The sequence below is a fragment of the Culex quinquefasciatus genome, chromosome 3 (assembly GCF_015732765.1).
Source record: "Culex quinquefasciatus strain JHB chromosome 3, VPISU_Cqui_1.0_pri_paternal, whole genome shotgun sequence".
In the NCBI taxonomy this organism is placed as follows: Eukaryota; Metazoa; Arthropoda; class Insecta; order Diptera; family Culicidae; genus Culex; species Culex quinquefasciatus.
Genome location: NC_051863.1, coordinates 73292444 through 73306613, shown reverse-complemented (window position 1 = coordinate 73306613; position 14170 = coordinate 73292444). Strand labels below are relative to the sequence as shown.

Here is a 14170-nt window from a genome sequence, read left to right as displayed (position 1 = left end):
GATTTTCATTTGCAGAACCATCGACGGAAATAATTGGAGCCCCGGATCTGTACATCGAGAGCGGCTCGACGATAAATTTAACGTGCGTCGTGAAGGACTCCCCGGAGCCACCGGCGTACATTTTCTGGAACCATAATAACGTCGTAAGTATTTTTGCCTCGCGATCTAGCGCGTCTTCATTTCACTTTACGCAGAGTCACAGCCAAGCGAACGTGCAATTTTGTGTTGTTGATTGAACATTTTACTATTTTATTTTAAATTGACAAAAGGATTTTAAAACTAGTTTAAAATGAACCATTTTAAAAAAAAGTTACTCCAACTTGTCTGTGAGGAATTATTTCAAACAGCTTCAAAGCCCTACGATGTAGGCAGAGAAAAATGAGCTCTCTTTTTTTCTCTCTTTTATGACATTTCCCTGGAAGCTCTGCTTCAACCGCCGCCCCCCTTTTCCCACCACAAAGCTTGGGCATCATTTTTCAACCACGGTGAAATATTATACAAATTGCAAAGCACGGCTCCGAAATCAGACCAGCGAAAGCCGAAAGGCACCTGTTACCTCCGGACAGCACACAGCACAGAAACGCACGGAAGGCATTAGGAAATTCGGCGAATCGAAAGAATATTGCCCGCAGAGGAAACGACGCACCGAAGAACATGGTGTTAAGGGAACAGCTGCTCCCACCCACTTTTCCTCAAATTGATTTGTTTTTGTTATGCATGCTGATGATGTTATGATCGGTTAGGGGTTGTTCAAACATTACAGGGATGTTCGGATTTTCAGACCCCCTCTTCTCCCCCTATTTATGGACGCAATTATTGATTTTTTTATATATTTTTTCAAAATGCCCTCTTAACTGGTTTATCAGGATTTTGAGTGATAAAAATTTGCAATATCTCAATAGCTATGCTTTTCTCGGTGTGATTCAAAGAACAAGCTTGCCTTAAAAAAAATTCTGCAATTCTGCTTTTTAGCACTAAAAAAGGGCTTTCCTGTCATTTTGCGAAGTGAATCGACTTATTCGAGAGGTTTAAAGCAACATTTTTCTGTGTTTTTTTTTTTCAATTTAAAAGGAACTTGCTTCCGAAATGCTGTAAAAAATCGATGGATTCATGCAAATATAATTCTCTGCCAAGTAACACAGCAGTTGCCACGACCCCTCTTCGATTTGCGTGAAACGTTGTCAAAACGGGTAACTTTTGTCCCTGATCACGAATACGAAGTCCGTTTTTTTGATATCTAATGACGCAGAGGCGGTACGACCCCTTCCATTTTTGAACATGCGAAAAAAGAGGAGTTTTTCAATAATTTGCAGCCTGAAACGGTGATGAGACAGAAATTTGGTGAATTTTACTTAAAGAATTGGAAAAATTACCAAATTTTTATAACCCAGTCATCATTTCTTATTAAGCTGAATATGGCTGAATATGAATATGGGAAAATTTCGACCAATTTCATCAAAGTCATCCTGAAAATAACAACACTTGAACTTTTTCTGTTATTTCCACCTACTCGGGAATAAAAAATAGTATCTTTCTCCAAGATGTCAAAATTGTATTCGTTATCACAAGATGAAAACCGCCTACTGGTGTTGTTTTTAATGATTCATATAAAACAATTTTTTAAATTTCATCAAGATTTTACATAATTTTTATGTTTCAACAAAATATCAGGGCTACTAACTGTACGGATTTTGTCCTTACCGATTCTATACGGAATTTGATGGTCATTTTTTTTAAACATTTTTTTATAGTTTTTTTTCCTTTTTTTGTGTTGCTTATCACACATTGTTTATAGTCTGTCTGACATTTAAATTGTTACACGTTCATTGTAAACTGTTTTTTTTTTCAAATTCCTTGAATCCAAATTCCGTGGTCCAAATCCAGGCTTTCTCGGGTCTACCCCTTAAAACAGAAGATTGGCCAATTACTACTTAATTCCAAATTTGACTCATTCTGACCACAGAAACCCCTCACTCTAATCGCTTGATGATTTTAGCGGAAAAAATCGTCAAAATGTTTAGAGAGGACCAACAGCTTCAGTTTTTACTTGTACACAGTAAAAAAATATTTGTAAAATCGCATGCAAAAGCATGCCCATTACCTTTGTGAGCAATAGCATGTAATATTGTAGGAGAAAACGTGTACACAAAAAGCATGTACTGCAGAAAAAAATCAGGTCTGCTCACCCCAAAAATATCATCAATCTAGCGAGAGTAATATTCAGATAACCAAGTCCGCGCCCCAATCCGCTCGGCTATCTCGCCGCTGTGAAATTGGTTGGATCATCACCAATGTAACAGTAGGTTTTCCGTATGTCATATTCTGTGTTAACTGTATACGATGTATGGGGAACCTACTGCTACATCGGTAAAGATCTATCTAAATACATAGTGGCGAGATAGCCGAGAGGGTTGGGGCGAGGACTTGGTAAACTGAATATGACTCTCGCCGAATAGATTCTATTTATGAGGTTAGCAGACCATTTTTTCTGTGGTACATGCTTTTTGTGTACACGTTTTCTCATACAATATTACGTGCTTTTGCTCACAAAGGTGATGATAATAATAAAAACATTGTTTAATTTTTTTTTTGCTTTGACCATTGCATTTCTCATAGGGAGCCTGAATCCTTTTGTATTTTTTTATGTACAGCGGTAAAAACAAGATGAAAAACCATTTATAATCACTTTTTTCATTTCAACGCAAAAAATATTGGCTTGAAAACATTTTTTTCAATGGTTTAACTACCCAAGTAACATTTTTTCCAGGAGTTCTACAAGAGCTCTTCAAGATAGCTACAGCATAGCAGTTTGGACCGCGGTAGGATAAAACTCTCTTCAAGTACTCTTCCAAACTCCTGAAGAAGTTTTGAAGAGAATTTTATCCTACCGCGGTCCAAACTGCTATGCTGTAGTTATCTTGAAGAGCTCTTGTAGAACTCCTGGAAAAAATGTTACTTGGGTATGGTTCCCTTGAAACGAACTGTCGAGTAGGACCTTTTCTGTCAAGAGTAAAATTCATTTAAAATCCATGACGGTCGTACAAAGGACCATTGTATTCAGAAAATTAAGTGAACAATGATATCACAAATTTAAGCTTACATGTAGGACCCAATCCGTATTTTTTTTTATTCAACTGTATGTTTGGTTTTGTAAGGATAATTTCGGTAGCTTAAAATAATATTTACTTTCAATTATTCAATATTTCTTTTTAAATTCCTTACACAACAAATTTATCCAATTAAGAGCGAGTCCACGAACTGGGCATACCCCTTTGTATGGGATGTCGTTTGGTCCTCACCAAACTGTCTGAAATTTTCAGGGGTTGTTTGTACATACAAAACTAGCTTTTGGCCAAAATATGGGCACTTTAGGTCAACGGGAAGTGGTGCAAATCGGGACACAAAGTTTGTAGGTTCAAAATCGTTAAAATTTTTAAAATATTCAATTTAATTTCAAACTTCAAAATGCATCTCAAAGGGCTTAAAAATGCAACAAAATGCAGGGAGAAGCATCCTAATTGGTTAAATCTAAAGGGAGTGATTTAACATTAACATTTTAGCGAAAAAAAAGCATAATTTTCAAACTCAAATAAAAAAGTGTTCCATCCAGATATCAATTCGGTTCGACCTGCAGTTTGTAGGGGGGATCTGGGACTACCATCTGAGACCGAGAACGTTTTGGGTAAGGCAGTTTAACATATTAAATAGACACTTTTACTTTTAATGATTTTTTTGGTTGTAAATTTTTGCATGGGGACCCCTTAAATCCCATTTTCTGATGATAATTTTATCATATTCGTGTTCCTGCGACAATTTCACAATAGAAACATGGCGTCATCAATAAAGTATGTCACGCTGAAATCGGCCAAAATGTCATGTAGTATCCTTGGAAACAATTTTCGATAAATGTGCATCGAAGATGTCCCCTACAAGCTGCAGGTCGAACCGAGTTAATATCTGGATGGAAAACTTCTTATTTGAATTTGAAAAGAATGCTATTTTTTCACTACAATGCCAATAACTTCCTTTAGATTTATTTCATTGGGATGCTTCTTCCTGCATTTTGTTGCATTTTTAATTCCTTTCAGATGCATTTCAAATTTTGAAATAAAATTGAATTTTGCCAAAGCTATAGCCTTTTTAAGATTTTTGACGTTTTTGAACCTTCAAACTTGGTGTCCCGATTTGCCCAACTTCCCGTTGACCTAGAGTGCTTATATTTTGGCTAGAAGCTATTTTTATAAATATTTAGTGCTAGTTTTTATAAATATTTAGTGCAAGTTATGATTTATTTTAAAATTGTTTTTTAAACGTGCAAGTCATACGCTTGAATTTTTAAACTGTGGATTAGGATGTAACACAAAGGGTCAATTTAGCGAGCATTACAGGGTGATAAAAATCAAGTGTTATTCAATTACACTGACCTACAAAAAATTACAAAAATGTCTGCGCATTCTCAACTCGAGAATTTTCAAAAATATTCAGACAGGGCAGAACTGTTTACCTCCAAAGTTTGTGTGAAGAATTAGGTCGGTTCGTCACTGTTGCATAAAAATAAAAATTGCATGCAATATAGTGGAGTAGCGAACAGCACCATTCGGCACTGTCTAAATATTTTTGAAAATTTCGAAGTGCAGGTGTTTCTGGGGGCCCCAAACTTCATACATCCCCTCGAATTGTGTCGGTGTTATCGTTCAACTGTAAAAAAGAGAAATTTTAAATTAGTTTGGTTTAGAACCAATTATATTACAACATCGTTACATCTTTTTTTATGAAGTTATACGTATCGTGAGCTCGTGTGAGTATCATGATTGAATTGTTTTTTAAAGTCAACAAAAACCACACAGAATCAATAAAATCAAAACCATATGATGTGCTTGTTACGCTCCCAGCATGGAAACGAACTAAATTAAGCGGTTATTTAGGTGGCAGTTACACGCACACACACATACACATACAACCACACACGCCATCACCGCAAGCTGCCAGTCCGAAAGTGGCAATAATTTTGATTTATACATTTACAATACCGATTGAAACATGAAACCGTGACCCGTCGACATTGCTTTGGCGCAAATTGGCCCCAGCCGACCCTGAACACGTGTGCAAAGCATTTGAGAAAAAAAAATTATGGTTGGTGGATTTGCCAAACTGAAAACCAAAATGTGCAGTTGATGGATTTCACTTTACCAATTTCAAACTGACGGATTAAAATAGTGGGCCAACCGTGTTGGTTTGTGATGCTGAAACCCATTCCAAATTTGATTTGATTGAAATATGTCTGGCGAATATGTCACATTTTCCTTCGCAACAAGATCAGCTTTTTCCGATAATATTTTCATTCGATTCCGTTTTTTCCTCGAACAAATTACAAACTGAATGAAAATTCCTTCATAAAGAGCAAAACGAAGCACTTTCCCCTCCATCTCCAACATTGAACGACGATGATGATCCTTTGGAGCGAAGAGCCGCGTGCTTTTCTTGCGATTCGCATTCCGGATTTCGCGGAAAAGCGCACTTCCGGTACGGGTGTGACGGTGGTGGCTTCTCCAGCGCTCAATGGAATCCATTTTCCCCCACTTTTGCCGGCGGAGCAGTTTCCTGGCGCCACCATACAATGGCACTTGGCACGCTTCTTGAAAATCTATACACCGGTACGAAGACCGAGCGGCAGCGCATAAATCGCGCAAAATCCGCAAAAGAAATTAACTCTTCGTTCACCTTGACAAATATAGCTGCCGGGAAGGAGTTTAGGGTGTGGATGGGATGATTCTGTGCTGGGGCAGAGTTGAAAAAAGTTTGACACAATAATTTTGGATATGGATGATGTTAATCTGGCGACCCTGTTTGATATTGAAGACATGTGTTGATTTAGAATCTATTTGACGTAATTGATATTTTAATATTTCATAAAACATTTGGCATCCCTGCTTCCAGTCAATGTAAAATTTCAGAATATGAAATTATTTTCAAATTGAATCAATAAGTTACGTTGCTATAATACCCTAAATAAATAAAATTGCCGGGACCGTGGTGTAGGGGTAAGCGTGATTGCCTCTCACCCAGTCGGCCTGGGTTCGATCCCAGAAGGTCCCGGTGGCAAATTTTGAGACGAGTTTGTCTGATCACGCCTTTCGTCGGACAGGGAAGTTAATGTTGGCCCCGGACTAACCTAAAAAAAAGGTTAGGTCGTAAGCTCAGTCCAGGTGTAGGAGTCGTCTCCCTGGGCCCTGTTTCGGTGGAGTCACTGGTAGGCAGTTGGACTTACAATCCAAAGGTCGTCTGTTCGAATCCCGGGATGGATGGAAGCTTAGGTGTAAAAAAAGGTTTGCAATTGCCTCAACAATCAAACCTTTGAACACCTAGTTTCGAGTAGGAATCTCTAAATCGAGAACGCCAAGGCAATGATGTAGAGCGAATTATTTGATTTTTGAAATAAAATTACATAGACATCAGAGCTTTTTGTGGATCTGTGAATTATTATTGAAAAAAAACCCTGATAAGCGAAACTCATACTAACAGATAATGGCTTATTGAAATTTAAATGCTATGAAATTCCTAACGGTTAATAAGATTCAACTATTTATCTATTTTCATAACGAAATTTGAATTTCCAGAACAAGATTTGTAATATAATAATAATACAGTAATATTATTTTTTTCAATATTGAGAAAACAGAGCAAAAGATACAAATTTTCGGGATTCAGGAATTCCGGGTTTTGGAAAAATTCTGGCAATTTTTCCCCTTTGATTTTGCGCTATTAAAAACCATTTGTTAGATTTTCCATTAAAGGCGTAAAGTTTGACAAAATTTAGTTTTTGTGATCAAGAGTTACATTACTGAGCAATTCCATGTCAAATAGGAAATCGGTTGTATCGGACCTTCACCGATTTCAATGCAACTTTGTAGACATGTTATCCCACGCTTAAGTAGGCCATTTTAATGTATATGGAGCCAGTTTCACTCGATAATGGCATTTGAGAAGGGCGTAAGTGTTTTTAATATATTTGGTAACCGGGATTTAAATATTGCTATATCTCGATGCCGCCGCATCGTATCAAAAAGTGGTCAAAGGAAAACTTGGAGGAAAATTAGCTTTTCAAAAAAAAAAAATACACTGAAAGAAAAAAAACACGCCAATTTTATGAGAATTTTTGATTTCTATGTTTTAAAGTCAAATTTGAAAATAAGCCCACTATTTTTTACATTAAAAATATTTGTGAGAATAGCCTAAGATGCTACAAAAGGATTAACGATTTAAGACCACATTTTTAAGATATTGTTCTAAAATATATATGGCAATCAAGAAGTAGAAGTTTTACCATTTAACTCTTTAAAAGGCAATACTGTGATTTTTTTGTGTGAGAGAGCATTAATCTACCCGTGGTTGCTGCTCCGTTACTGACCAGCACCTCCAAAAATTGCTCCATGGACCACAGATAAAATGAGTGAATTTTAGCCCGATACTTACGTTTCAAAACTTTTTGCCTTCCTCACCTTACTGAGGAAAGGCTATAAAGTCACTCGAAAAATGAACTTATTAATTTGACCTCGTAGACCCACCTTCACGTATACATATCGACTCAGAATCATGTTCTGAGCAAATGTCTGTGTGGATGTGTGTAGGTGGGTGGACAACAAAATTGTCACTCGATTATCTCCGGACTGGATGAACGGATTTTGACCGTATTAGACTCATTCGACCCATCTTGGGGTCCCATAGGTCTCTATTTAAAATCAGCAAGTTTAGTTAGGTACTTCAAAAGTTATGCTAAAAAAACGATTTTGGCGTATGTTCGGAAGATTGTAAAAGGGGTGGTTTTTGCAAGAAAACCTATCATGTTATACATTTTCAGAAAGATATTAAAAAGACCTTTCCAATGTACCCAAAACATTGAAGATCTGAAACCCCTATCAAAAGTTATTAGCACTTAAGTGTTATTTATACACTTTTAGGATGCCGGATCTCAGATATTTCAATGAAAATGATTTCCGGGTCCCTTATGCAACCCGTCGTTAGTTAGATAATTGAAATACCATTTAAATGGGTTTAAAATATCGAAGATCTGACAACCCTATCAAAAGTTATTAGCACTTAAGTGTTATTTATCCCCATTTGGAGGCCGGATTTCAGATATTGTGATAGACATATTGTCCATGCGAACTATCGTTGGAAAGGTTTTTTATCAGACCTTGCCGATGAGCCAGGAATATTGAAGGTCTGCGAACACTATTTTTACTGAATGTATTGACTTTATGAATGTGAGGAAGGCACCAACCACCTAAAGGTGGATTAAGTAACGTTTTGCCTTCCTCACTGAGGTAAGGCTATAATCCTGCTCTAAAAATGAACTTTTTATTAAAAGCTCAAAGACCCACCTTCATGTATACATATCGACTCAGAATCGAAAACTGAACAAATGTCTGTGTGTGTATGTGTGTGTGTGTGTATGTGTGTGTGTATGTGTGTGTGTATGTGTGTGTGTATGTGTGTGTATGTATGTATGTGACTAAAATTCTCACTGAGTTTTCTCAGCACTGGCTGAACCGATTTTGATCAAACCAGTTGCAATCGACTTGGTTTAGGGTCCCATACATCGCTATTGAATTGTTTGAAGTTTCGATAACTAGTTCAAAAGTTATGTATAAAAATGTGTTTTCACATATATCCGGATCTCATTTTAATGCATGTAAACGATGCCCGGATCCATCATCCGACCCATCGTTGGTTAGGTAATTGAAAGATCTATCCAACGAGTCCACAACATTGAAGATCTGGCAACCCTGTCTCGAGTTATGACCACTTAAGTGATATTTATGTACTTTTTTGAAGCCGGATCTCACTTAAATGCATGTAAACGATGTCCGGATCCATCATCCGACCCATCGTTGGTTAGGTAATTGAAAGACCTTTCCAAAGAGTCCACAACATTGAAGATGTGGCAACCCTGTCTCGAGTTATGACCACCTAAGAGATATTTATGTACTTTTTTGAAGCCGGATCTCACTTAAATGTATGTACACGATGTCTGGATCCAACATCCAACCCATCGTTGGTTAGGTAATTGAAAGTCCTTTCCAACGAGTCCACAACATTGAAGATCTGGCAACACTGTCTCGAGTTATGACCACTTAAGTGACATTTATGTACTTTTTTGAAGCCGGATCTCATTTAAATGTATGTAAACGATGTCCGGATCCATCATCCGACCCATCGTTGGTTAGGTAATTGAAAGACCTTTCCAATGAGTCCACAACATTGAAGATCTGGCTACACTGTCTCGAGTTATGACCACTTAAGTGATATTTATGTACTTTTTTGAAGCCGGATCTCACTTAAATGTATGTAAACGATGTCCGGATCCATTATCCAACCCATCGTTGGTTAGGAAATTGAAAGACCTTTCCAACGAGTCCACAACATTGAAGATCTGGCAACCCTGTCTCGAGTTATGACCACTTAAGTGATATTTATGTACTTTTTTGAAGCCGGATCTCACTTAAATGTATGTAAACGATGTCCGAATCCATCATCCAACCCATCGTTGGTTAGGAAATTGAAAGACCTTTCCAAAGAGTCCACAACATTGAAGATCTGGCAATCCTGTCTTGAGTTATGACCACTTAAGTGATATTTATGTACTTTTTTGAAGCCGGATCTCACTTAAATGTATGTAAACGATGTCCGGATCCATCATCCAACCAATCGTTGGTTAGTTGATTGAAAGACCTTTCCAACGAGTCCACAACATTGAAGATCTGGCAACCCTGTCTTGAGTTATGACCACTTAAGAGATATTTATGTACTTTTTTGAAGCCGGATCTCACTTAAATGTATGTAAACGATGTTCGGATCCATCGTCTGACCCATCGTTGATTAGGTTATTAGAAGACTTTTCAAACGAGTCCACAACATTGAATATCTGGCAACCCTGTCTCGAGTTAAGACCACTTATGTGATATTTATGTACTTTTTTGAAGCCGGATTTCACTTAAATGTATATACACGATGTCTGGATCCAACATCCGACCCATCGTTGGTTAGGTAATTGAAAGACCTTTCGAAAGAGTCCACAACATTGAAGATGTGGCAACCCTGTCTCGAGTTATGACCACCTAAGAGATATTTATGTACTTTTTTGAAGCCGGATCTCACTTAAATGTATGTACACGATGTCTGGATCCAACATCCAACCCATCGTTGGTTAGGTAATTGAAAGTCCTTTCCAACGAGTCCACAACATTGAAGATCTGGCAACACTGTCTCGAGTTATGACCACTTAAGTGACATTTATGTACTTTTTTGAAGCCGGATCTCATTTAAATGTATGTAAACGATGTCCGGATCCATCATCCGACCCATCGTTGGTTAGGTAATTGAAAGACCTTTCCAACGAGTCCACAACATTGAAGATCTGGCTACACTGTCTCGAGTTATGACCACTTAAGTGATATTTATGTACTTTTTTGAAGCCGGATCTCACTTAAATGTATGTAAACGATGTCCGGATCCATTATCCAACCCATCGTTGGTTAGGAAATTGAAAGACCTTTCCAACGAGTCCACAACATTGAAGATCTGGCAACCCTGTCTCGAGTTATGACCACTTAAGTGATATTTATGTACTTTTTTGAAGCCGGATCTCACTTAAATGTATGTAAACGATGTCCGGATCCATCATCCAACCCATCGTTGGTTAGGTAATTGAAAGACCTTTCCAAAGAGTCCACAACATTGAAGATCTGGCAATCCTGTCTTGAGTTATGACCACTTAAGTGATATTTATGTACTTTTTTGAAGCCGGATCTCACTTAAATGTATGTAAACGATGTCCGGATCCATCATCCAACCAATCGTTGGTTAGTTGATTGAAAGACCTTTCCAACGAGTCCACAACATTGAAGATCTGGCAACCCTGTCTTGAGTTATGACCACTTAAGAGATATTTATGTACTTTTTTGAAGCCGGATCTCACTTAAATGTATGTAAACGATGTCCGGATCCATCATCCGACCCATCGTTGGTCAGGTAATTGAAAGACCTTTCCAACGAGTCCACAACATTGAAGATCTGGCAACCCTGTCTTGAGTTATGACCACTTAAGAGATATTTATGTACTTTTTTGAAGCCGGATCTCACTTAAATGTATGTAAACGATGTCTGGATCCAACATCCGACCCATCGTTGGTTAGGTAATTGAAAGACCTTTCCAAAGAGTCCACAACATTGAAGATGTGGCAACCCTGTCTCGAGTTATGACCACCTAAGAGATATTTATGTACTTTTTTGAAGCCGGATCTCACTTAAATGTATATACACGATGTCTGGATCCAACATCCGACCCATCGTTGGTTAGGTAATTGAAAGACCTTTCCAACGAGTTCAGTATTTTTCTAGATCTAAAAAAATAGCTGAAATATTTGTCCAAACCACGCATATGACCCATTGTTGGTTAAAAGTGAGGAAGGCATCAACCACATAGGTGGATTAAGTTAGTTTTTTTTTGTAAAATCGCGATGAACCGTGATGTTTATAAGCATCCCCTTATGTTCACATTTTATTTTTTTTGTAATTGTCTGCTCTACAACTTTGTAGAACACTATTACACTCTTAAAAAAAACCCTGCAAAGTTAGAAAAACACGAAATTTTACAATTAAAAATTTTGTTCTAAATGAAAAAAATAACCCTTCTGCGTTAATGTAGAATTAAAAAGTTCATTATGTTTCCCTTCAAATGACATGTTCCAAAAAAATACAGTTGAGAAACGGAAAATGGCAGAGCTGTTAAAACTTTTTGTTGTGTTTTTTTTCTCGATGAAAGATACTTCACGAGATATCAAAAAACGGACTTTAGATTCGTGATCAGGGACAACAGTTACTTAAGAATTCTTAGGGCAAAGTTTCACGCAAATCGAAGAGAGGTCGGGGCAACTTTTTCCGATTTCGTGTGAGTTGGTAGAGAATTTCCCATATGTTTCTACAACATAAAATCAATTTTTAAAAACTCTTGCTTTCTTAAAAATACAACATGAAGACGATTGAATCTAGCATAGCATAGCATAGCATAGCATTGGTGTCTACCCGTAGCTGCTACTTCGTTATTGACCAGGACCCCCAAACATTGCTCCGTGGACCACAGATGAAAAGTAGGAACCAATCATCACCCCTTCGCAATTTTCAAAGGTCCCTATCGTGCTGATCAATACCGACGCCGGCCACGACCAGAGGTAAGACACAGGGAAGTGAGTGGGAATGTTAGCCGATACTTGAGTGATGGGACCGCTAAATCGGCTGCGTCTCCGAGAAAGTATCACATGAGTTTTGAGGGGTTAGTAAGATGGGTATGAGGCCAGGATTCACTGTGGTAGGTGATGCGACCATGAGCAATTTGTTTATCGGTTGAAAGATAGCTATCTAGGGATTTAAATATAGTATTGATTCGACCGCGATTCTCCAGAAATTCTCCGTCGGCGTGCCTTCCGATCAACGGTGATGTAGGAAGGGCTTCATAAATTAAAATTATTTTATATCATGAGCCTTAAAATATATTCGTCGACGTGCCTTCCGATCCTCGATGATATGGAAAGGACTTAATCCAGCAATACGACTTGCTTGTCTCAAAAAACAAAAATCGGATCGTTTCTATCGAAAACTATATAAAGAGAACAAAAACTCATCGGCCAACAAACGCGCGAACTAAAAAAAATAAAAAAAGAAGAAGAAGAAATCCAATCACCCCATGTACACAAAAATCGACACAAAAGAGACGAAAATAACTCGAAAAAGCAGGACTGTCGTGCATGAAGACGATTGAGTCTTCACAAAAACTTTTTTTTTTCTGGATGGCCCACCTCTTACCCATACACATCTTTTGTAGTATGGAAGGATTATGAGCAGATATCTTTCGATAATTTTGGAGACAATCCTATCATCTTACTCAACTTCCGTGTATGCCCATCCTTGTCTCTCTTTTTCCATCCTCAACACTTATCAGGTTGCTTTAAACATTGGGTACTGGTAAATTAATTCCACACGCATGTCGCGGCCCAACAACGTATTTTTCATTCATTCACTGAGACGTGCACCGATTAAGAGAGCAAACAAACAAACCAATAATCCAAACATACAAACAATTAAACCATACACTCTCTGTCACAGCCACCCTCAGTCAATGTTCTGCAGTCACTTACAACAGTGGTCTTTGCCTTACAAAAGATTTACAAAACTTTTTAAAATCACGTAGATTGTCCGAGTTTCTTGTTGCTTTAGGTAACATATTAAACAAACGATATCCTTTGTAAAAAAGTGAATTCTGCGTAGACGTCATTTTGAAGTTGAGCAACCTAATTTCTCTCGCCTGTCTAGTAAAATGTTGATGAACATCACTTCCATAAACTATTGTATCCGTCAAGTATTGTGGAGCCATTCCTTTTGTCAGTCTAAAAATAAAAACTAAAGTATTGTATTCTACACGTTGTCTAACTGACATCCATCGTAGGCAGTCAAGCATAAAACTTCTTGGTGTTAGTCTTTCACATCCTAATATCAAACGCATCACCTTGTTCTGAAGAAGTTGCATACGTTTCTGTTGTTGTTGTGTTGCGGTAAACAAAATAGAGGCACAGTAGTCGAAATGGGGAGCAATAAGTGTGTTATAGATCATCAACTTGTTATCAAAAGAAAGGTACATGTTCAACCTGTACATGATACCCAGTTTCCTAGCGGCTTTCCTAATCGTATAGTTGATGTGCTCATCAAAGTTCAACTTGTTGTCTAACATAACACCCAGATATTTAATCACATCAACCCTTTCGACTACTTCGCCATCTATGTAAACTGTTCCGTCAGTGTCGTCCCTCCGTTGGTTAGTTATCAGCATACACTTGGTTTTCGACACGTTCAACTTGAGCTTCTTCCTTTTAACCAGTCAGCAAACACATTCAGCTCAGCATTCAGGATTTCACAGCATTCTTCGCGACAGCTTCCAGTGACGTAAATTACAGTATCGTCAGCAAACAGGTTCACTTCAGATCTATGTAGCGCTTTTTGATATCGTTCATATACAATATAAACAACAACGGTCCCAAAACACTGCCCTGTGGAACACCCAGGTCAACTGCAACTTCCGGAGATAGTACACCATTAAACAAAGTAACTTGCGTTCGTT

General features: G+C 37.8%; 1 protein-coding gene across 9 annotated transcripts in view; it reads left to right on the top strand.

Moving 5' to 3' along the window:
- LOC6048354 (zwei Ig domain protein zig-8) overlaps positions 1 to 14170 on the top strand; it is a 628146-nt gene that overhangs the window by 569091 nt on the left and 44885 nt on the right. For all 9 annotated transcript variants that reach the window (XM_038258615.1, XM_038258620.1, XM_038258616.1 and 6 more), the window contains exon 6: positions 16 to 143. In XM_038258615.1, the coding sequence (XP_038114543.1) occupies positions 16 to 143 (128 nt within the window). The remainder of the gene's footprint in view (positions 1 to 15; positions 144 to 14170) is intronic.